The sequence below is a fragment of the Bicyclus anynana genome, chromosome 3 (genome assembly GCF_947172395.1).
Source record: "Bicyclus anynana chromosome 3, ilBicAnyn1.1, whole genome shotgun sequence".
Lineage (NCBI taxonomy): Eukaryota > Metazoa > Arthropoda > Insecta > Lepidoptera > Nymphalidae > Bicyclus > Bicyclus anynana.
The window spans coordinates 6,674,349-6,699,767 of NC_069085.1; the positions used below are offsets into that span (position 1 = coordinate 6,674,349).

A 25,419-nucleotide genomic window follows, 5' to 3' on the forward strand; every position below is an offset into this window, starting at 1 on the left:
AAACTAGATGATAAAGACAAAGACAACTTATATAGTTAAATTAAGCATACAATAAGCTTCCATTTGTCATATTAGTTAAGGGCATAATATAAATAAAAACCTGTTTATAAATATTAAGAAACCCCACAGTGTAAAAGCATGTTCACGATATTTTTAAATAACCAATTAAAAAAATCGCAACCAAAGTAGATTACTTAATTAAATCAATTTAATATTATCTGGCCGCAATTTCACTAAATTGCGGCCAGATAATATTACATTGATTTAAAATAGCTACTTGCAATGTATTGATGTGTTTATTTTCTATCATTTATTTCTGATCCCAAAAAATAGCAGATGAGGGTATACATTTCTTACGCCGGGTCTTGTACTATTTTATGCAGGTAAGTAAATGAAACAAGGACAAAATAATTATGTTAACAAACATTTAATTTTTTTCTTTATCAATATATTATTTATAATAACTATAATTTAACTACATAGTTAATATAGGTACCTAATTATATCCGCCTCGACGAATTTCCACAGAGTACCTTAAACACAGACAGCGAATATATCTACAATTTATTTATAACATCTATACTACAAACATCTATGTTTGCTAGTAGAACATTATGGTTTTCTTTTGTATTGCACATTTTACCTAACCAATAGAATTTTTCCAAATTATTAAAAAAAAACGATATGTAGATATTGTCATTTAAATCGTTCACTCCCTCCGTTCACTTACTATCGTCCACAAATGTCAAGTAATTATGACACACTATCTCGAAACCAATTCTAAAAACTTTATTAGGAACATAATAATGTTATTCTATTATAACAATAACTAATTACAATCTTAAACTATATTTAAATATTTTATTTTACAATATTATACACCGATGACCTAGCATAGGGTCGTACTGTTCATTTCACTGTCTATTTATTATCACTCACGCAACCGGTGAAAGCACTAAAACATTCCAATGTTTATAACATAATACTATGCACTAAAAATTAAACAGAAGTGCAACCGCAATTACAGCGTCATTTCATTATTCTTCTAATAATCCGCTAGGTTCGTAATGTGAAGGAGATCGAGTCGTACAGTACTGCACTAAGTGGGACTGTGCGGCGGGTGCGGGGTGTGCGGGGGGTGAGGCGGCAACGAGTGAGGACTCGCATCGCGGAGAGAGTCCGGAGACGACCCGGGCGACGACCGGCGCGGAGGGTACGGAGAGAACCGGTGCTGCGCCAGCGTAGGCACTCCGCCGGGGTACACCGGTCGCGGCAACTGCAGCCCCGACCCGGAGGCCAAATGCTGCTGTGCCAACAGCTGCGGAGCTAAACAAGCCCACTGTCCCCACAGCGCCGCAGCCGGTACACCGTATAGCGGATACGCCGCGCGGAGAAACAGCTGCGATCGAGCAGCAAGAATCGCCTTCTCCTCCAGAGTTAAGTTGTTGTTATGCTGATCCATATCGAACGGCCGCAGAGGCGAACGCAAATAGTGCTGCTCAGCGAGCATCGACTCCATCGTCTCCCTGAAATAATTGAAATGAACATCAGACATTTTGTCAAATTGTCGACCAAATTATTGTAAACGATTAGATTTTGTATCTACCTAGGATTGGCGGCGCTGAAGCGCGCGTCATCGGGAAAGAGTGATGATCTTTCGTGCTCCCCCGTGATATAGAATCTCAAAAAGAAACAAAATTCAAAAATAAAATAAACGTCTAAAGACTTAATTAAGCCGGTTCCGAAACGGAAAACGTACGTCAGGTGTATTTGAGCAATGAACGAGTCTTTGGAGAAATCGTGAGCAAATTATAAATCATCGGGCGAATGCAAAGTGGGTCTACATTTATCTCGATTCGATTAGCCATGAGTTAGAGATATAGTCATAATTGAGTAGGCCTAGGCATCAATCAGTGTCGCTGCGTTTGTTTCTCAGAGCGTGTCCGATGCTCGATTAGAGAACAGATACCAAATTCTGTCATTTTGTAATGAGGGCTAATGAATGGCTGTGGCTGAGTGAATGATACATAGCGATCGTTCCAATTAGTATCTGGTGTCTATTACGTACGTTCGCATTTCTTCACTTAAAACTTATTTCAGATTTCTCAAATTTCGTTGTAAGCGACACTTGTATTGAACTGACTTGAAGTTAAAGAGAAGCTCATAATATTTATTTAGTTTTAATGGAAGTAGGTATAAAGTAAATAATTTTAATTCAATTTATCAGAAAAAAAATAAGTTGAAGTTAAATCGTAGTTTATAAATACAAGTAAAGATTTACCTCTCAAATTCAGTGAGACGTGAGGAATCTCGGAACCCCTTCGCGAAGGGATTGCTGTCTATTTTGAGTTTAGTAATCTGTAACAAAAGACATGATACGTTTAAACGTGCAAAGGATATACATAGATACTAGCACATGTAAATTGATTTATTGTAACATGTTTAGAGTTCCTTAAAAAACAGAAGTAAGGTTTTATTTATGAGAATAAAGGTGACGCTAAGTAGATTACACTAAAATGATATTTGATTTATAGGTCGCAATCCAAGACCACTAACATGAACTTAACCAATGATTTTACAGTAATTATTAAACATTGTTTTATACAAATAATAATTATAGAGATTAGATAAGTAGACGAATAAATACATAATTATAAAGTAACTACATCGTTAGTAATAAGTATGTTTAATCTAAAACTGTGCAAGAATCTTAAACATAATTATTGTTAAACAGATACTGACAAAGAACCGGAAGCTGCGGTAAATACAAATAAAAACCAAAATTTTTGTCGTTATGAATGGTCCGAACGAGATCTTAAATCAAAATTAATAATGCGTTTGCAAAAACGAAACGCAATTAATTTTGTTTGCGCTTACAATTTGCATTGAGTAGTTCCTGCGAAACTTCTCAGAATGTAAGCGGAATTGAGTCGATGCACTCATAAAATACACTGTTGATTTAGGTACAGTGCGAGGTGTTAAAAAATGTGTTTGGCAGAGGCCAAGCAGTGTGATGAGAAATCGCCCCCTCGCTGCGCGGCCGCCCCCGCTGTGGCTTCACACAATTTGTGAATATATTTACAACAAATCTCTCGCAACCTGGTGCCATTCAGGTCTCACTTCCAACGTTTGTACACTTTAATGTCGTTTAAATAACTGTTTATCTAATCTTAGTTAAACAGACAGTGATAGTTTTAGATTTACTTAATTCGCCGATTAAGCGCAGTATAGTAAATTGAGTCGTTAATTTATTGAAGTTTCGTTTGATTTGTATTACGAGATACGAGTTAGCGAAGGCGTAGCTGGCCAAAGGCTACTTGGAAGCAGTCTGTAGATGAAAGCTGCCGATTTTACCTATATAAATATATAATACAGCCCGGGATAGATCCGGCTGTAAAAAACTTTTTCAGCCCTATGAAACATGCAATATGTATGCAATAGGTATGCAAGGATTTAAAGAAGACAAAATAGATTATATTACTGGTAGATCAAGAACAATATTTAAAGAATATTGCGATGCGGATCAGTGGAGCATTTGTTTGAATTTCTATACAAAGAATAAACCCGTTTGATGCGACGCGTGCGATACGTATTATGCGGATCAGTGGACGCCTGCCATTAAAAAAGCCTTTAGGAAAGTGTCACAAAATTATTTAAAAAAAAACGTCAACTAGATCTAGACTATAGCTAGTTATACCTACGAGTAAGTAATTAACCATAGCAACAAATTAGGATATCCTAAAACAACTATGCATTTTCAGTAATAAATACTGCCATGTATTTTTAAAATGTCTGGAACCAAGCATTTAGCAAGGGTCATTTTCAAATAGTTCGAAAGTTCCAATTGAATCGCCAAGTCAATTGGCGAAGTGTGAATACGGTAGAGTGCTATTTGCAATAAACAAGTCATCGGGCAGCCATCGCGACGTGTCAATCTCTCAACGCGGCGGCGGCCGGCGGCCGGCGACGCGCCATAATTACCCGCCGAGTGATCCGACCTGCTCAGCTATTCCAGCAGAAATCGCTGCAACCTCGCTCACATATACTACACTTACTACTGCGACTTCAACTGCGGGTGATATGTATTTAAAAGTTGGTGGAAGAAGCAGCCCATTTGATGTGCAGTGCAAAATGTCTATAACAGAGCTACACTGCGCAAGAAATTCTAGAAAAGAGCTTACCCATTCTGAGGTGTTAAGCCTCATTGTGCCTATTGTATCAATGACAACCACACCTTTGAAGTTCAGATTAGAACATAGCAATCAACGCATTAAACTCCTTTACCTCAGGACAAGCTTTGACAAAGACCTCCTACTATAATTACTATTTGTTTTGTGGTGTACACATAAAGTGTTTAAATAAAAAAAATACTATTTATAATGTATTTAATTCCGCGAGCGTAATTGTATAAAGTGTTTGTGTGTCCCTTTAAATTGTATCTTTTATATTTGTAATTTTTTATCAATCATTATCTACTTGCCCTAAGAATGCACTTCGAATTTTGCTCTGCCTGTGTTTAAATAAATCGTTTTATGTTATTGTTTTATTTTTTCCTTTTCTGTAATAATATTAATAATTTCAGAATACCCAATCAAAGTTGTATCTGCCAAATATAACTTAAATAAGTCCAGAGTTAGTGAAAAAGACAGACAGACAATTTCACTTTTATAATATTAACACGTTTGGCTGCCAGCTCTATCTATCGCTACAAATGTCACAGATTGCTCCACCCGCTTGTTACTTCCTACACAAGAGTTAATTGCACAGTATTTTGACGAGTTCGCACTAGACAGGTAATTTAGGACGATGAACTCGCCCAATGAGTTTAGAGAATTGCAACGTTAACGACGAAGTGACTCGAAATCTCAAACGGTTCCACGAAAATAATTTAAGCGTCGGCGATTAACCGCCCATTTTACTGTTAAAAATGTTTATGAAGTTGTTTGATCTGGCATCGCCGTGAGATCTAATGAGATAATTAATCTACAAAAGTTTCTGATAGAGACGCAGTATTGTTACAGATCAAAGACAACAATAAACATTGGAATATATTAGCCGATATACGTCAAGACTTCGGTTACAAATGAATTTAATACTAGTAATGATGACGGAAATAGTTGTGACTTCTGTCTGCTCATTCCGGTATTGTAAATTACGAAAAAAGGCATTCTGACAAATTCACTGGGTTTTGAAAAACATGCAGATCTGAGAAACAGTTATACTCGTATGTAGAATTTTGATTAACGTAAACGTTCCTGGCCCTAATCAATGACATTATTGATATAAGTCAGGTCAAGAGTACCTACTTACCCTAGACCGACGAACTTGTATTAAAAGATTGATGTTACAAGAAGAGCAAAGATGTGCAAAGATCGTAGGAAGTGGATGGACGTGGTCTCTGCTTACTCCTTTGGGAATGAGGTGTGATTATATTATGTATGTTGATTAACGCAAAATGTTAAAATATGACCTGAGAGATATTGTTCCGCCTTATGCCTATAGCATGCGATAACGACAATCTCTTGAAGATAAATAGACAAAATTAACCAATAGCGGCGGAATAGTCCCATTTGTCCGGCCTTATGCCATGCATGCGATAACGACAATCTCTTGAAGATAAATAGACAAAATGTGAACCAATGGCGGCGGAGCAGTCCCATTCCTATCTCTTTCGTCCTAACGTAACGAAAGAGGTGCTATTAGTTTAAATTTGTTTGTTTCCCTTCACGAGATTCGTCTTTTAATCCCATGTTTATGAGGCATACTGAATCTTTTTGAGATATTGTCAAAATGTAAGTATAAGAAAATTCCGTTTTTTATTGAATTATTCTGCAATTCTAGGAGAGAAAAATTTACTATAGTAGTCAATTGTTCAAATCTCATTAATAAGTATAAATATTTCATTGTCACACATTTGTGCGTTGTCACGAGACAAATATGTCTTGTGAAGCACAATGAGGCATCGGATTGATGCATGTGTGTCCAAGAAGCATGTTCCTTCGCCCCTCAGAGCGAGCGAACCAGGACGAGGTGTCGAGGGTCACAGTGCTACTTATACTTGCACGCCCACCTGGCAAACGATTGACTACAATGGATTCGTGTTTGGGTACAACTCTAATAGCTACTAGCTGATAATATTGACATGTTCTAACATGTAGCTAGGATGTAACCGTCAGAATTAGATATTCATTACGAAGTTTGTATTCTAACTTTTAGTACAATCACATAGCCTGACTGAGTTTTTGTTGGACTCTTTGCACTTTTATATGTTAGGATATGTTTATATTTTATACAATAAACGTGAATATGATATGAGGTAAAGAAATTTTATATATTGCCACAGAAACTGTATTTTTTGTGACTTTTATACTATAAATATTTAAGGAAAGAGCTATTCATACATCGGTTTCAAACAATCCATTTCGAGGTAAATCATGACTAATCATACTTTTATTTATAAACTCTAAAATAGTATTAAGCAAGTATATGTTTAAAAAATGTCCGCATAACGAATCCACTAACTTTAAAAATCACAGATTCATATGATCTTAAGATCAAAGATTCAATCACGTATGAAGCAACAAAATAAGTATTAAGTATTTATGAATCAACTAATTAACAATCTATGAAATAAAATTGACTTAAACGCGAGAATAATGAATGGATCGCTTTCACGCAACAGACGTTTATTAGATTTAGTACAAACATAAGGACGAGGCGTGTCAAAACAACCTAATTTAAGTATCAACAAACGCTCGCCTTGGGCGGCGGCGGCGCTCCCGCTCACTGACATTAAAGGAGACTTAATGACATTATTCCCGGGTGGGAAACAAAAAAGTTTTAGGGCCTTAACATACTACAGACTTTTAACAACGACTAGAACTAGACTATAAAAAAGCGTCAACTGCCTTACTGTCAGGGGGCGAACTGTTAAGATAAAAAATTGAAAATAAATACTGAAAGACTAAAGTTTATGCTGTGTGCCATACCGAAATATTCATTTTCGTGATATTCTTATTATCTGTCTGTGATATCAACTCATTTGTACAAGTACAATAATAAGTAATGATGATTGCAAAGTGTCTACACTTGGTGTTTGATGTTAATGAAAGAGATCATTGTTATAATAGCAAAGAAGCAACCAATAGTATCGATTGGGAATAACATCTAAGTACTAGTTATAATAGCTATTTACTGTCTAAAAATATAAACACTATTAGTGTTAATCTATACTCTGCATTTAACTGTATTAAATGCAAAATACAAAAAAGGCTTATTAACTAAAAGTTGACGGTAGGTACATAATTACGACAATACTGAAATGTCTACCATGTAGACAGGCCCTTAACGTCATTATTCCGGGCGGTAAACAAAAAAGTTCAAGAAAAAAGCGTCAAGAAGGGAAAGAAGTGAAATGCGTTGGCTCAAACTTCAGGACATACCGATTGTCTTGATTTATGATATATTATTTGGGGAAGTGCATTCCTACTGAATGACAAGTTTTAATACGACTGTCTAAATACAATGTGTTCAAAAAAACTGCCTAGTTTGTAGTGATACTATGTGTTATACCAAAAATATTGCCTGAGCTAGATTTTCGAGACTTTTTCAATTATTTGAATGAATTCAAAGATGATTCAATGAAAGAGCCGTTTTAGCCCAATGGATATGACCTCTGCCTCCAATTCCGGAGGGTGTGGGTTCGAATCCGGCCCGGGGCATGCACCTCCAACTTTTCAGTTGTGTGCATTTTAAGAAATTAAATATCACCTGTCTCAAATGGTGAAGGAAAACATCGTGAGGAAACCTGCACACCAGAGAATTTCTTAATTCTCTGCGTGTGTGAAGTCTGCGAATCCGCATTGAGCCAGTGTGGAGGACTATTGGCCTAACCTCTCTCATTCTGAGAGGAGACTCAGCTCAGCAGTGAGCCGTATATGGGTTGACGACGACGACGAATGAATTCAAATAAATCTTACGAGTATTTCTCGTTCAGTTTCGTTAGTTAGTTTTAAAACCGATTTATTTTCATCGAAAGTTATATCAATAAGTATAGTTGGAATATGATTTTTTAGCATAAACTTTGTATTTTAAAGATATTTCAAAGGTACAATGATTTATAAAAACAAAAATCATTTACATACTCGTATTTAGAGGTGGAAAATAGATAATGAGTCGAGTAACATGACGGTTGGAAAAAAGGGACATGACAGTAGCATTCCGGGGAATAAATAAATGTCGCGTTACCGTCGCCGTGGAAGTTATGGCCCTATTGATTGATATAAGGTTACGAATGATGAAACTACATCGAATATCTTTATAGATAATAATGATCGTAATAATTTAAAAAAATGTATGATCTATACTAATATTATAAAGCTGAAGAGTTTGTTTGTTTGTTTGAACGCGCTAATATCAGTAACTACTGGTCTGATTTGAAAAATTCTTTCAGTGTTAGATAGCCCATTTATCGAGGAAGGCTATAGGCTATATATTATCCCCGTAATCCTACGGGGACGGGAACCACGCGAGTGAAAGCGCGCGGCGTCAGCTAGTATATAATAATTTAGAGATCTCATCTTTGGAACTACACGATAAATAGCGTTAAAATTAACACATATTTTACACGATTTTTACGAAACTAACCGTTTACGCAGCACACGCAGCGTAAGTTCTCAATAGGAAATAAAAAAAATAATTTTGAAACATTCTTCATTGGTGCTCCGCTCCTATTGGTTTGAGCGTGATAATATAAAGCCTATGGTCTTCCTCAATAAATAGGCCATCTAACATTGAAAGAATTCTTCAAATCGGACCAGTAGTTCCTGAGATTAGCGCGTTATACCAAACAAACCTAAAATTAGAAAATTAGTATAGATTTGAAATTTTTGTATGTCATGGTTATTTTACTTAAACTGTTTTATAGAACATGACTTAGTAGACTATTGAGCTTACTTTAAGCGAATTAAAATTAATAGGTAAGTACTTCTACCAAAATTTTAATAATTAGCTCATCTTAAAGTCATTGTGTGGAATGAAATCATTTCTATAGTTAGCTTTCCAAAATATATTCTAAGTTCTAAGTTCTCATCAATTGTAGGAACTCCGCTAAGACAATAAATCTCGAACGACCAACAGCTGCGGGAGCTGTAAACGACGTTTTCGAGAATTCCGAAGCTTTATTATTTTGCAAGTGTTCCGAAATTATCGCTGATACATGCGGCTCCGATAACTAGGTGAATACCGGTTCAATTCCTACGTTTTAAATAAATATAGTTGTGCGGTTGTTTTACTGCTAACTAAAGTTTTCATTTCTCTCATATTTCCGGAAATAATCAGTGAAAATACTCGACCATCGAATTTATATTGCGGAAATTATATTAGCTAATTTGCATTGTTTTACTACAGTATGCTTTTATGAAACGACTCTGTCAGTTTCGTATCATCTTTTTTACTAATTTGGAAAACTATTTGTAATCATTATTAGGTATAGGTACTCGTATATCCTGAAATGGTTTTCCATTTTGGTACTACAATGTATTTCGGGTTTCGTGTTACTAATTTATCATCGTTTGTAATTTGACAACAAATAAAAAAATAAATCGCTTAAAGAAAGAAACATCCAACAGTCCTCAAACTTTTAATTTCTCATAATCCTTCGTCTTCGTCTAGCAATTCTATCAAACGCAAACTATCACCAATCGAACCTATTGATAATATAAATGATATTGTATACAAATTGTACAAATCTTCCGCTATTTCTGCAGCTATCTTGATAAGTACTCTGCCCATCCACATTGTCCAACTATATATTCCTCCAGCTAATTTTCAAAAGACAGTCTCTGAGTTTTTTTATATTAACATTTCTGTATTAATTTTCGGCTATTCTGTTTACTTTTGGTTAGGAAGCTTGTTCCAACGCCGGTCGTTCTTCGACATCATTGAGTCTGGACAAGAGATCTTTTACAGGGCCCACGGTCAATATGAGGTCGACCTTACATTCGTGCCCATAATCACGACTGAATACTCGCAAGATCAGGGAGTAGGCGATCCGCCACATTTCAATCGAAACAGCTTTTCTAATTAGGTGCACCTACATTAAAATTGCGGTCAACTTGCGATGAAAAAAACTAGGGATTGAATTGACATACGTCAATGTGAAGGCCACTTTGATATTTGTTGGTTACAGATTAAAAACACGATAATAGTTAAGTGGTCCATATTTGAAAAGGAGGCCTTATCAATACTACGCGACAAACAGGTGCGTGGGTGAATTTAGACAAGGCAAACGAGCAGAAGTGAAACAGTGGGTGCTGAAGAGAAATTCTCAGACCAAATGCCTATGGACTTGTATCGCACCTAAATTCACCAATAAAATAGTCAGTCGTTTTTGAAGGGGATGAGGTAAACTCACACATCAAACATATTTAACACCAATAGATATATTTTGTGTCCCTACTACATACAATTCGCAATTCATACGCGTGTAAAATTTACATAGACTAACTTCACACACACACATCGCTTAGACTACACTATATTTGATTAATTTTTGGGATGTTTTGCTGTTATATATTGATTTTAATAAAAAAATATATATATAATAATTTAGAAATACATACAAAAGAAACGTCATCTTTTAGTAAACTAGAAGTTGCTAAAAGCGTTAGCTTTTAGCGATCTCTGTTCTGTGTTGTTTACCATTTTTATGAGTTCCATTCAACTACGCAAACCAGCATTTTTCATAACAACAATGAATCATCGATTAAATAAGAACAGCCCTTAACTATACAGTTACAGCGATGTGACATCGCTCATTTCTATGGCAACTTCGTTGTTAGTCACGTTTTATTTTTGGCATTTCAAAAGATAAATTCAAATTCTAATAATATTTGATATACCTATGCGAATATTACATCGGCGACTATATATAAAATAGCGGAATTACAATTTTTCATTAACGCGTTAGATCATTGATCTTATACTTTGACAGACGGGTAACGTCTAGCGAGGTCCTTATATAATTCGTCCGAGAAGAAATGTTGAACAGTCAGTAAGTATAAATTTTATATTAACCAAGTAAATTAAACTTGGAGTACGATAAATGTAGTTCTCCTGAGGTGGCTCGGTGCGCAGACGCAATAAATTGAGACGGGCCGCACACGACGGCTCTGCGTGACGTCACACCCGGCGTGATCGATGGCAGGCGAGAAGGAGATCACGCTTTACCACCCTCCGTCCAACACAACGAGAGAGAGCGGGACAGAATACTAATAAATAATTACATGTTAAATTATTTTAAATCCTCTCCTAAGCAAGTACGTTGACTCCTTGTATTTTTGACTTATGCTGTCATGTTATCGTGCTGTATTGTTCGCTGGAATCCTGTGACATATTGCGAACAGTTTAGGTATTTAAATTAGATCACTTGCATTTATGCAATCTCAAGAGAATCTTTCGTTTGACTGTTGGATCAAGGGTGGCAGTGGCTATTGGATTTTTGCAGCTCCTACTGAACTCTGAAATTCTATAGGTATTCTAGTTCGCAATCAATACAATTACCTTAAACTGCGTTAATAAAATTACAAGTTTTAATATTTTAACAGGACTTTACAGGGCGTACAGGATTAAAATATTAAAATTATCGTTACATTTTCTTTATTTCTGTAGAACAGAAAGTTTTTTAAGTCAAATTTGCCGCTCCCTAAAATCTGCCGCCCTAGGCTCCAGCCTACTTAGCCTACTGGTAAATCCACCACTGACGGGTGGGGATACAGAAGGCAGTGATTTTTGAGGCGCCGCGTATTTTGCGGAGGTTCCTCACTCTGGACCCTGATTACCAGTTGCTTGGGCACTCTAATGCCCGCAACGGGAGGGTTGGATTTTGTATTGGCCGTTGGGGTCCCAAGGTGCTGGAATGGCGACCCCGCATTAAAAACACAGTGTTAGTCGACCCCCCACCAGGTGGACTGACGATATCAAGCGAGTCGCAGGGATTCCCTGTATACAGGCGGCTTAGTATCGTGATGTTTGGAAGTCCCTACAAAAGGCCTATGTCCGGCAGTGGACGTCCATCGGCTGATATAATGATGATGATGAACATTTTAGAAACATTGTTAAAAATTAAAACATCTGTAAATAAATATTTGAGAGATTAATATGGATCTTCCAGGTTTATGTATCATTAATTGTCTAAGTAGCGTATAAAACAGTTCTAATTGAAACAGACATCTACAGTTCCATAAATAGCTTACCTACTCGCGTTTGTAGGTCGTTCGTTAAAGCCCTGTGGCATACTCATTTATGATATTATCAAAAACTTATTAATAATAGCAGCACGTTGACAAATATAAAAGGATCATATTCAATAAGAATGAATCGATTATACGGAAAGAAAAAGAAGTGAGGGGGAGAGGCGCGCGGCGCGGGGGGGACACCGTGACACCTGACCGCAGCCATTTTGGCCCGTGAAATATGTTTATTTGTCATGGTCCCCTTTGTTATTGAAATTGTGTTTGGCTTTACTCCTTTATATTGTTCGATTATGCCCAGAACCCGTTTGTGGATCCTCAATGTGAGAATAGACATGAACATTTTAGAACAGAGGTTCCCAAACTGTTTTTTCTTTCGAAATCTAGCTGGTTCCGGTGAACCTCTGCAGCTACGTTTCTACCATTTCTCAAATTTCGAAATAATATGTATATCCAACTATGAAAATTTGCGTTCCGGGTCAGTTATAATGAAATTAACAACATAATTAAGAGGTTTAAAAAAAATGAATTGATTTTTTTTTTCTCTTATGTAAAGTACCAATTTGGTACTTCATACAATTACGATCTAGCCTACTTATGAGACTAATTAGTGATTTAACTTTAACCTAAACTTATAATATATTATTATTATACTAAGATAATGTCCAATAACTTAATCTTAGTCTTTCACTAACTATTACGTCTTTATGTCATTAGATTCAGTCATTGCTGAATTAATTAACATAATGCGCTTTGAATGGATGTAAAAAAGTACTCAAAGCAAAAGGACTCCAAAAATTCTCACTTATTTTATTAAGAAAACGCCCCATTCAGTATGAAACTAAATGAAGAATAAGAAGAATGAAGATAAAATTTCATGGACGCCCGCTTACGTACCGTGAACCCCCATTTTTTTGTCACCTCAACGTAACTTAAGTCTCCCGTAGACCCTTGGGGGTCTACCTGGAACACTTTGGGAACCAATGTTTTAGAATATTGATTGTTGATACTGAGAAATGAGAAATAAATTTCAATTAAGAATCTATTGAGCATGTTTACGTAAGGCGGCTGGGGCAGTTATTTCCGTGATTATCATCTCAAGACGCTGAAGCTGTGAGTAACGGAAATAGTGTCATAATTTCTCTAATCGACATATTGTGCGTTCCCTCGTGCAGGCTATTAGTAACGTATTTGTGTCAAGATTAAGACGCTTTAGTAAACAAACATCAGAGTTAATACATCGGGTATTTACTAAAGGTATTGTGCCTTTGTTGGTACGTACTTGAGTTCTCTGACAAAGCGAGTCATGTAGTAGTCACTTAGACTCACATTTATGGACGGCACTACAACATTACAGTGATTTTGAATGGGTATAACTTTCAGAATGAAGTTCAAAACTCACTCTTACGCTTAGAACACGTAACAGATACGTATAACGCCACTGCTTGCGACGCCTTCCACCACCTCGCTGGCCTCTTGCTAGCAGCGTTTTGAGTGACTTTTAATGTTCGAGTGTTTTCGAATGGACATTTTATAGTACCTAGGTCCTCTCGGACATCCGAGACGTAGGCGCCTTTGTTAACAGTTGAAAGGCTAAGAGGAGAGGGGAATTTAAAAGTCAATCCTGCTACAGCACGGCCATTCTCTAACGTTGTTTTGTTTATCTCGCAAGTGCGAGTTTAGAATTCACCGCTATCTTTCTCTTTCTGTAGTATCGTGTTAAACAGAGAAAGATAGAGGTGAATTCGAAACTCGCACTTGCGGTTTGGCGAGTTTAGAGTGATAATATTTGATTCTATACCGACCATTATCCATAATGATGACAGAGACCTACAGAATGACCTTTCTGGCTACCTACTTCTTTGACATAGAGCATTATGTGGAAGCTTTTTTATTTTGGTCCGACCATATCTCGTGGTAATTAATGTAGGTACCTAAATAATTGATGCTTAGCAGACCTTGATTAGGTACCTAACTATATTCTAGTTAAAAAAAATAGGCACCGTTTCACGGATAAACATGTTTCAAACCGTCGATCCGTCACGGCAGGTTGCCATCCGCGAGATTTTTTCACCCGCAGGCAATCGATCACAACAAATTCACTAGTCATCGGCTATTAAAAAACGCATTGTGTATTGTAGACGCGTAAACTCTTACAAACATTGTCACCTCACCCCGTGGTGGAGGGACAAAGGGCTTCACAAAACGAACAACTGCGTGGTGGGTGTACAACGTTAAATATTGAAGCAGGTTCGATTCCCGGGAAACCGCCCCGCGGCGCGCCTCGGCGACGCGTAGTCTCACGCCGCGGTACAAAAAACTCAGTTCACATTTCTTTTCCATTGAACGATGTTATCTCGTCCCATATCAGCGTGTCCTATGATAAAGCACCAATAATGATGTTATATTTTGAATCGATTATACGAGGTAGGTATATAATAAATATATTTAAAATATGACACTTTTTCTGTTGGAATTTTCGAGCTTCGAGCTTTTAAAAATGTTGGTGGCGCTCTTTTGTATTTGCGTTATATTAGAAAATTGTTTATCATCACGATTTATAACATTGCACAAACGAGGTTCTATTAACGAGGTTAGGTAATTCGTTATAATTGGATTAACTTCATTTAAAAACAGCTCCATATTGTAAAAATAATGGTCTGCAGAAACACCCTTGATGCAGATATCTACAGATTATAGTATACATTTTGTGTGCCCTGATAGCTCAGTGGATATGACCTCTGTCTCCGATTCCGGAGGGCGTAGGTTCGAATCCGGTACGGGGCATGCATCTCCAACTTTTTATTTGTGTGCATTTTAAGAAATTAAATATCACGTGTCTCAAACGGTGAAGGACCAACATCGTGAGGAAACCTGAGAATTTTCTTAATTATCTGCGTGTGTGAAGTCTGCCAATCCGCATTGGGCCAGCGTGCGGTGGACTATTAGCCTAACCCCTCTCATTCTGAGAGGAGACTCGAGCTCTGGTTAAGTACAAAAAACAATACTCTAAACCTTTTCCTTGTTTGATGCAATCTCAATAAAGATACTCAAAATAAAATTATCATAGTTTAATCACGTCAAACGACCAATTCTCATTTTTTTTTGTCAAAATTAACCCTGTGGACGCAATACATATCGGCCGACAGTCGGCAGGTGCAAACACGTTAAGTGTGCTCTTATTGTTAAGGGATTGGGTTATCTGTGACACTATCGGGTTCGACAAATGGTACAACTGTCAGAATTGTGACGTCAGCCAAATCGGTGCCCGCGCCGTCGGCTTGTCGTGATGAAGAGCTTATATTACTTATTATTCTGAGGTAGTCTTCTTTTTGGGGTACCGTAGTCAACAAGGAACCCATAAAGTTTTATTCTATGTCTTTCTGAACTGTTTTCTTCAAATGATGTTCCAATATGATGATGATCTCATAGTGTGGGATCTATGGATAGATTTTTAAAAAATATTCGGGGTGTGTCCTTTATAAATTTAAGGATCCATTTGTCAAATATTAAGGTTCAATGAGCTATACGAGTATGTATTACGAGTAACACAAAATATTTATTTATTTTACCTCCTCCTCGAACAAAAATTATCCTATGTTGCCACCATAAATCCGTTCAGCACATCCAGTAATTCATTTAACTAGGCCAGGCTAATAAGCGAGAATTTAAAAACGTGTACTGTTGATATTTTTTCCAGTATTTAAATTAGGTATAGGCGGCAGTAAATACAGACGCCTAAACGGCCTATCTACAACTTATCTATACCTACTCAAACTGTATCCGAATTAGGAACGTCAACACAAAATTTAAAAAAAAAAATCCCAAGATCTATAGCGTACGTAAAGACGCCGTGCTATACATATAACCCTATAGTGTAATAGTAGTGTTCATTGTGCGCTTAATCATTTATATTCAGAAGCGATCCATTCGCATGGCGCTATCATTAGGCGTTAGCTGTAAATCTCGCGGCGCGTTAGAATCAATGGATATCAATAATACGGCACCGGGGAGCCATTCGTGTTGCCATCGCAGAGGCGGGGCACTGTACTCGGCAAATTGACGCGCTGATACTCTGCGATAGGAAATCAACGTGGAATAGTTACTAGTTTACTACGAGTACTAGGTATGTGCTCAGTCAAAGCAACTGTGTATGTTACATTCCGGTTATTTGGATTCAGTAGATTTTCTATTCGGCTCACTGCTGAGCTTGAATCTCCTTTCAGAAAGAGAGGGGTTAGGCCAATAGTCCACCACGCTGGCCCAATGCGAATTGGCAACTTCACACACGCAGAGAATTAAGAAAATTCTCTGGTATGCAGGTTTCCTCACGATGTTTTTCCTTCACCGTTTGAGACACGTGATATTTAATTTCTTAAAATGCACATAACTGAAAAGTTGGAGGTGCATGCCCCGGATTTGAACCCTTTGGAAAAATTATATACAACATATGTTAACAATATCTAATTATTATAAGCTTATTCGATTTTTTTTTCATTAATTTAAGAACAAATTATTTATAATTATTATTAGATGTGACGTGACTAGTGATTTATCTTTAATTTGTTGGTAAACAGTACTCTAAACTAAGTACAGTAGGTACAGTTGATGGCACAAGATATACAGAAAAACAAATATAACGTTAGATCTGATAATAATGAATACTTTAACTGAATGTTGTTAACAAATAAAACAGAAAATATTGTTTAGACAAATCCGAAATATCCCACTTCTGATACAACAAAACTAAATAGCATAACGTGTAATAATTTACAAATTGTCCAAACACGTCTCCGAATCCACATATCAAGGCGCACCACGCAGCAGCTAATTAACGCACGAATGAAGATTTATGTGCCGCGTTGTCGATATAAAGTAACGCTTCCTTTATGAACCTCAAAACGTCCTAATTACTACAAGCAGGAACAAAACGAGCGGCCGCGACGCCCAAACGCTCTTGTGACAGGGAATTAATTGCTCGTGGAGACACATGCGGTGCGGACAGGGTGGGCTTACTAGCGGGGAGGACGCTTGTGATTCTGTCTATTGGCGTAGGTGTATTAACATTTTCGACACCGATACTCCGTTAGTGATTGTATTTACAATGTAGAAACTGCCCATCGACAGGGCACGTTATCAAGATCTGTCATTCCCATACATTTTTCTACTTTTCGAAGCGTAGAAAGAGAATGCCACTTGGCTACAGGGAACCGAAATATGAAGGTGGTTACAATTTTTGTGACTTAGTCCTGAATGCTCGTAAATCTGAGATGAGTTAACCTCGGTTTGTATAATTAGGTAGATACTTGGACGGTTGCAAAGTGCATGAATATGAAGGTGGTTACAATTTTGTGACTTAGTCCATTATGATCATAAAAACCAGTCTTAAGTTAATCTTGGTATTGATAAGTTCATAATTAATTTTGTAAACAAAAAGCTTTATGCTGCATTATGCATGTTACATTTATGAGAAGCAACTTCTGTAACCTTGTAATGTAAATTAAACATACAATCTATATTCTTAATAATGCTGTAACCTAGAATATAGAAGAACTACTTTGAAGGTACGACTACAAGATCGTATTGTGTAGGTCAACGAATTAAGAGTCCACTTTGAACACAAGGAGTATGGATGCGCAGAATACGAAAACATATTACAGCTATGTAATAAGTATACTGTGTTACAGCGGTCTCGGTTTAATACTACTGTATGCACTAAACTTCTAGTCAGCTCTGAAGATACATTTACGCATAGATCTAATTAAATTCAAACATGAAGTCCTCAAACGACGAGACAACACATTAGCAACAAATAGTTGATTTTACTATCGAGCCACGTTAAATTTAGCACGGTGAAAACTCAACATCAGCAGTTTGCGCTCGTCTCCTCACGTCTGTCGTCAGGTCGCCCGCGGTGGCCGATACAGAAAAAATTCTGTGCCACCCTTTGTTCAGGCTGGACATACCTTTCAACGAGATGCAATTAGTGCGCCAGATATAGAACACGCCGATAGCCGCCCGACAACGCGCCGCTATCTCAAACGCTCGGATCCTGTGATCTATTTTAGATATCGAGTGATATCTAATGCCAAATAAAACGGTGGACATCTTATTTATGTGTTCGCACAACTCATTTCAACTATGTAACGTTGTACTTACAAGTTGGTTCTGGTAAGCTGTCACTGCGGTGAACACGCACTCCGGGAAGATGAATGTCTTGAATTCCTCTTGCTCCAGATCTGTTATGGGCGCGTTGATCGCGCCTTCCCGCCGCAGGACCAGGTGGATGCGGGGTTGGTATTTGTGCATCGAGTTCAGCACCAGCTATAGACATAATATTTTCTTTATTGATAAAGGTTACTCGACATTTGCTTAGAAAAACTACTTGTCTTATCTTAAATATACAACTTGAGTTATTCGCACAAGATTTCGATCCAGGTTATACCTATTCATTATCTTAATATTATCAATGATTTATCATAATAATATAAGTCGTCATCATTAGCCGATGGACGTCCGCAGCTGGTTAAAGACCTCTTCTTATGATTTGCAAACACCTAGGCTTATCTATACGTAGAAAGTACCTGTCCATTCTTGTCCATCTCGTTGTTGGTGAGCTTGACCTTCTCGAAGGACACGACCTGCTTGCGCAGCTGGTCGCCGGAGAAGGGCGAGTCGGGGTGCGGGTAGAGGCGCGCGGGCGCGGGCGGGTCCGCCTTGCCCGCCACCAGCCACGAGGAGCGGTGGTAGGCGTAGCGGTAGCGCTTGCCGTCCACCGGCACCACGTCCAGCAGCACCGCGTAGCGCGCCTCCGAGCGGCAGCCGGCGAACGAGACGCGCACCGTCGGGAACATGCGTCTGTACATCGTAAAATTGCAAATTCTTTACAAGGTTTAAATAATAAAAAAAAAATAACAATATAAACCACAAATGCGTACAACACCCTGGGTGGCCTGAGCGCTATAATTCACAAATAGTAATCTGGGGGCGACATACCGCGCGGCTAGCCGCAGCTCTAGTTTAATTCAATGGAACGTAATTAAAATAACTGTAAAAACCGCTTAAAAAATTGTGGTGGCGGTATAATCTCAAGCGTTTGCATATTAAACTGCAAAAGCGGCTAGCCGCGAGTTAGCCGCCCCTGCGGTTAACCGCTAGTGCGTTAAAGCGCTTAAAATTATTTGCCCTTAACCACGTTCCAAGACTAATTAGTTTTTTTTTTTATAATTTAGTAAAATTCCCGTAGAGTTTATGATCATAATATCATTTTATGCTACAACATAATAATTTGAACTTTTCAAGTAAATTGGATTCAGAACCTTTTAATACTGTACATAATATGCTCAAAACGAAAGAAAATAATTGGCCATGTCTACTGCATAAATAAATTTTAATAGCACATAATATTGAATTCTTTATTTTATTAACATAATTATCTACTATTATGATTATCTTCTAATTCAAGGATAAAATTAAAAGTTTTAATATATATCAAGATTGAAGTTATTCTTCAAAACTAGTAGGTAGACATATTCAAAACTTCCATAGCACCGAAACCAAACGCGAGTTTTGTATAAATTCTTTTTTGTTTACTGCTTTATTAAGTTCCTCAAGCTATTGTTATGGTGGACCGTGAATTTTCACATTAACGCAATTATTCGACAATTACTTGCTCGAGTCGGAGTTATCGCTCCGACCGGCACCGATCGTCTTCTGCTCATTAGAGTTATCGCAAATTATCGCAACTAAATATAAATTACTTTTTATAAATTGCATATTTATCAGCAGGAAGATTTAAATTTCTGTTAAATTGAGAATTTTCTCGGTTTATTTTAGTCTTGTCAGTTGATTGGATGTAGCAGATAGAATGTTTTACTTCCCTTCACCCTAGCGGTGTCAACAATAATAAATATTTAGAATAAAAAAACAATAAAATGTACCAATGCCTACTGCTGTTAAAGCATAAAATACCCTAACACAGTTCCTAAACCACGAACAAAATCATATCTCTCAAGGTGATACACTTTATACGACTATGACTCTTAAGTGTCGCCGTGGCTCCCCTTCCCCCTTCTTAACAGAGACATTCTTTAATGTCGCCCGTTGCAGAAAGATGAATGGGCAGGCATTTTTATATAGGTGTATGTTTTTGTTTACTCTTACTGAAATTGCTTGTGGTTGGTTGAAGTAATGGGCCTTATTACCCTCTTCTCTTTGCGGTTTCCTGCTATCATTTTTTCTCACTCGAGCGGGTGGGGTTTCAAAACATTCAATTCGAACTGAGACTAATAAGAAACAGAATTTCAAAATAGAAACGTTAAAGAAACCGATCGGAGATAATAAACTCGTTGTACAAAGAGAGAAGTGTCACAAAAAAGTGGCGTCGGTAGCGGGCGCGTGTAACACTATCTTCGAATCGACATAAAATGGTAGTCATTGAGGCGTCGAGAACGGAAACAACAAATCTTTGCTGTAAGCTGAGAAGCTCCGTGAGCTGGTCGCTCACTTTTTGTCAGCATTACGCGATGAGACGACCAAATGCAATTGTTATTAATTTCACGTACCGAAAAAATGGGTCTACCCTACCATGCTATTTTATGTGACGTTGACTAATTTACGAAAAACTGCGATGTCTTTTATTGTTTTCTAATATAAATATTTTAATTGATTGATTAGATTAGTATAATGTAAGTGGTATAAATGACAAAATGATTTTTACCATGATTTTGAGATTCGAAATGCCACGACATCAGATGTCTTTACGTTGAGCTTCTTTTACAGACATTGCCTTTGGACTACTATTTAAGCCAGCCAAGGAGATGTAGTCGTTATGATCATCATCATACATTGTTAAGTGCCTTTTTTATCCTCCTAGAGGCGTTTATAATGTAGACAAATTTAAAATAATTTGTCATTTTGTACAACTTTCAAATTTTAATAATGAAATGAGTATAATAAATTGTATTCGATAATGATTATATATTTTGCTTAAAGAAAATAAAGCGCAAATCTCTATTACCTAAAAATTTTATTAGAAAGCGAAATTACACAATTGTATAGCATATCGTTGATACGACAATGCAGTTTACGATAAATTAACCTTGAATAACCGACCACCCAGGCGATAGCACAATATAAAATCAATCAATGATTATTGTATATTTTCACAATACCGATTTGATTGGCAAAGGTTTCCTATTGCCATCTTAACGTCTTACAGTCGTAACATTGGCAATAAATGCTGAAAGCGTAACAAAAGCAGAGGCATCGTTAGCGACATGCGATTTAATGATTTTACAAGATCCGGGGAGCGAAGAAGAGAAAATAAAAATACTATTAATAAGATTTATGCACGTAAAGACCTATTTACACTCACCCGTCAACGGGTCTAGAAAGACGGATAATAATCATCGTAAAGTAATAGCAAAGCGCCTTATAAGGGATAACATTGCTAGAATATTAAACTATCGTTTATTGTGGGAACATAATAATTGAGAATCGTAAAAGTTCTGTGATTGTGGGTAACGATAATATAAATTAATATAATTGTAATTTATCTTAACGTTAATGATACATTAAATTGATTTGTTTTATAACGCATGTATTGTAGAAGTTTGTTTCATCAGAATCGAAGAAGAAAACAGTTAGGTTAGCGGCTTTTCACAGGGAACTATTATTATACTTGTACATAACTCGAAAATAAATGTGCCTATAGTTAACTGTCATGGGCAACACAAACAACATTTCATGGGGACATTTTTAGATAATTAAATGACTTAGGTAGAAGCAGCATCCATATTTATCTATAATATAAAATGACCGTGGTAATGGTAGTAATCGAAGAAATTCTCAAAACTTAATTGGTTACTTTGGTAGGCAATCAATTGTAAACGGCCCGTTAGAGTCAAACGCGTCGATTTGCGACACTCCTTATAGCATTCGCGATAGTGCATATTTGCATACGGGCAATTGCACGCATGCGTTAATGGCGACACTCCTCGCACACTGATATATACTGCCCCGATGATATATGGCCTCCGACGTCGTCCATCATTCTACCACCCAAAAGTTAGCGAGAAAGCTCGCGCGACCAAAAGGAGTACGACTGTACGAGACGTACACCAGTTTTAATGAGCAGACACTGAAGACAGAAATAAGGGGTGACCGTTTTACAGTGACTCGTTATTGTTATGACATTGTTAAAGTGCCTGGCTGGATTGAGATGTAGTCATGGTGCGTCTTAGGATGTAGGTAACTGCATGTATTAAAGCTAGGCATCTAAATGTGTTCGACTATAGTTTGAGATATATTTAACTATGCTGCTGAGTTAGCCTGCAAGTTTTAATATTAATATTAATCAATATTAAACGCTTGTTGTATGGATCAGAATGTTGAGCGGCAAAAGCGACAGATAGTAGAAATGTTTGCGAACGAAATGCTTATGTTGAGATGGATGTGTGAATAAGAAATAAGCATATAAGAGGAAGTCTGAAAGAGGCGTCAGTGACAGAAAAATTGAGAAGTAAAAGGTTAGCTTGGTATGGAGATGTATAAATTGCGGAGGGATGAAAGTCATGTTACTAGAAAAATGTTGAATTTGCAAGTGGAAGGTCACAAGAGGAGAAGAAGGCCAAAGAAAAGATTGTTGGAGTGTGTGTACAGGGAGTGGATGATGAGTTGACGAGTAATTGAGAAGAATGGAGAAGATTGACATATTTGGCCGACCCCAATTAAGTGGGATAAGGTAAAGTAGATGATTAAACAATGTTAATGTTACGCTTTACTTTATATTGTAAGTATACAGCTTCAAATACCTATCAAGTTGATTACATGACTTCAACACAAACGTTACGATAAGAAAAGATTTGTATTTTTGTACGTAACGAATAAAATCAAACTCTACTGGGCTGATTACCAAGTTCTTTCACCAGAAGAAAGGTTCATTATCAGGGATTATTAGGGGATCTATGCAGGTGAAACCGCGTTTGCTAGTAAATAACAAACAACAAGTAAAAGTTATCGTTAAAAGAAACTCTATCCTCTATAAATGGCCATTCCTAATAAAAGGAATATGACAGGGATACATGGTCGAGAGGCGAGCAATGGCGGCAATGGCGGTGAGCATGCATCATACCGTCGCGCGCGCAGGGAAACAATGATTGACGAGTTTGCACCTCCGCAGGCCTCTAATTAAGACGATATGCGCCACGAAGCTAAGCAACGAAGTGCTATAATTTCATGTGCTATTATTGCTTTACTAACAGCGCTGGTTGCTACACACATTAACTAAGACTAGGTAATAAAGAAATTAAAATATTGTGATTCTGATGATTTTAAACTTATTTCGTGGTTGTCCATTATGCATATTATTTAAACGACAAGATTTTTAATGTCGATATTTTGACCCAGTTGCTTGGATCGTGGTTACGACGGGACTGAAGTTGCGAAATGCGTAGTTGAAATCAGCTGTTAGGGGCAGAATCGATCTACCCTCTTTCTAGTTCTTTTTCTTTTTTCAACAACCTCGCGTTTTTGGCTGTTTAGGCAAATCACACTCACGACAGCGCTTGTTATTAGGCGTATCGCGGCGCCCTCTTGGGCCATTAAAAATCTCGTCGTTTTATCGTGGTATGTACCCGTTTAAATAATATTCATTGTGAAATCTCTGTTTAAATCTTGAGTGCCAAAGATATGCTGTGTGCCTTTGATGACTCTGGTCTTAAGATAAAAATATTTAATAAGTATGATACCGCGTAAATTGATCCATGTATTAGGTAACCCTATGCTTTGCCATCTAGAGACAATACTTTTCCTTGTGAACGAACATTTCGAGTATGTGCTATTACTGCTTTACTAACAGCGCCATCAAAAAATTGTGAATTTTGCGTTTAAATCTTGACCTCCTCAGATATGCTACGTGCGTTTGATGACATCGGGCCTCTGATCTTGAGACATACAATAATTAATAAGTATGTTAATAAGTAAACTGATCCATGTATCAGCTCAGGTAAACCTAAGCGTTGCCATCAAAAAGCAATACTTATCCTTTGGGAAGTTGGAACAATGACATTGGACGAACATTGTGCGAATATTTAAATTTAGCCCTGTCATTTTGTATTATTTGATCAATTCTTTTATGTATTTACCAATACATTTTAAACCAATTATATGTACGCTGTTGTTTTCTAAACATGATCAATTGTAGCCGAACCTATTTGGAAACCTAATTACGAGTCTAAGATCTATACAATAACCTAAGCTGATTACAAATTTAAGTAATAACATAAATACGTTCCAAGAAAACCACAATATGAAAATCCGTCCAGCAGTTTCGGAGCATCGCGTGAAAACACGTTTTCTAATCCTTATTTACCTACAGTTTTTCATTATAATTGTTGAAAACAAATAGTGATATAGGTAGAATATTTCAGAACTCGGGGGACAAGGCAGCCAGTGAACATTAACGCAATGTTATCACATCGTGATACCCGACAGCCAATCAGCGCGCGTCTAATTATACAGGAAAGCGCTTTATTATTAGCAATTATACGCGGCCATACTGCCGCCGATTTCATTTACTCCATTCGTTGATTAGGGACAGATGGCGCGTGGTTTGCTAATTAGCACACTTGAAGTAATCAGTAACGATGGTTTGATACGTTTTATTATGTTAATTAACTTTACCTTATAGTTAAAGTTATTAACTTTAATGGCACTGATGAAAATATTAACGTTATAATGCTGTTCATTTAAATTGAGAGATTTTAATCTACCAACTTCATATAATAATTACAAAATTAGAAGCTAGGAGGAAGAGGTATAATCATAATAGGTGGGGTTAAGATAAAACTGTAGGTATTGTGTGGAAAATTTTCAGCTTATTATATCTCAGTGATAAGTAGGTAGGTACTCTGAGTTAGTTTAGTAGATGTATTATTGTACTAACGACGGTTATTCTTTAACTTTAGTTATATTTTAGGTTGTCTACGACATTAAACTTTTATAAAAAAACTTTTTTACAAAGGGGAGAGCTCTATTTCAAGAACCCTTAACCTTATTGCATAAATATTATCCGTATGAACATTTTCAAGGTGCTAGCTAGTTTGGGGTTTGTTATATTGGTTGGGTTTGCTCTAGTTTGGCAGTCAATAGTAATTAATTTTATCAT

The 25,419-nt window shown here is 37.0% G+C and overlaps 1 protein-coding gene across 2 annotated transcripts in view; it reads right to left on the minus strand.

Annotated features, from left to right (window-relative positions):
- Positions 1 to 408: 408 nt before the first annotated feature.
- Positions 409 to 25,419, minus strand: part of LOC112048684 (T-box transcription factor TBX20-like) — a 59,724-nt gene continuing 34,713 nt past the window's right edge. The window contains exons 3-7 of one of the 2 annotated variants that reach the window (XM_024086328.2): positions 18,836 to 19,109; positions 18,411 to 18,575; positions 2,282 to 2,358; positions 1,607 to 1,681; positions 409 to 1,526 (exon numbers count right to left, since the gene is read on the minus strand). In XM_024086328.2, the coding sequence (XP_023942096.2) occupies positions 1,100 to 1,526; positions 1,607 to 1,681; positions 2,282 to 2,358; positions 18,411 to 18,575; positions 18,836 to 19,109 (1,018 nt within the window). In that variant the 3' untranslated portion in view covers positions 409 to 1,099. The remainder of the gene's footprint in view (positions 1,527 to 1,606; positions 1,682 to 2,281; positions 2,359 to 18,410; positions 18,576 to 18,835; positions 19,110 to 25,419) is intronic. The other variant, XM_024086329.2, reaches the window with a different exon arrangement.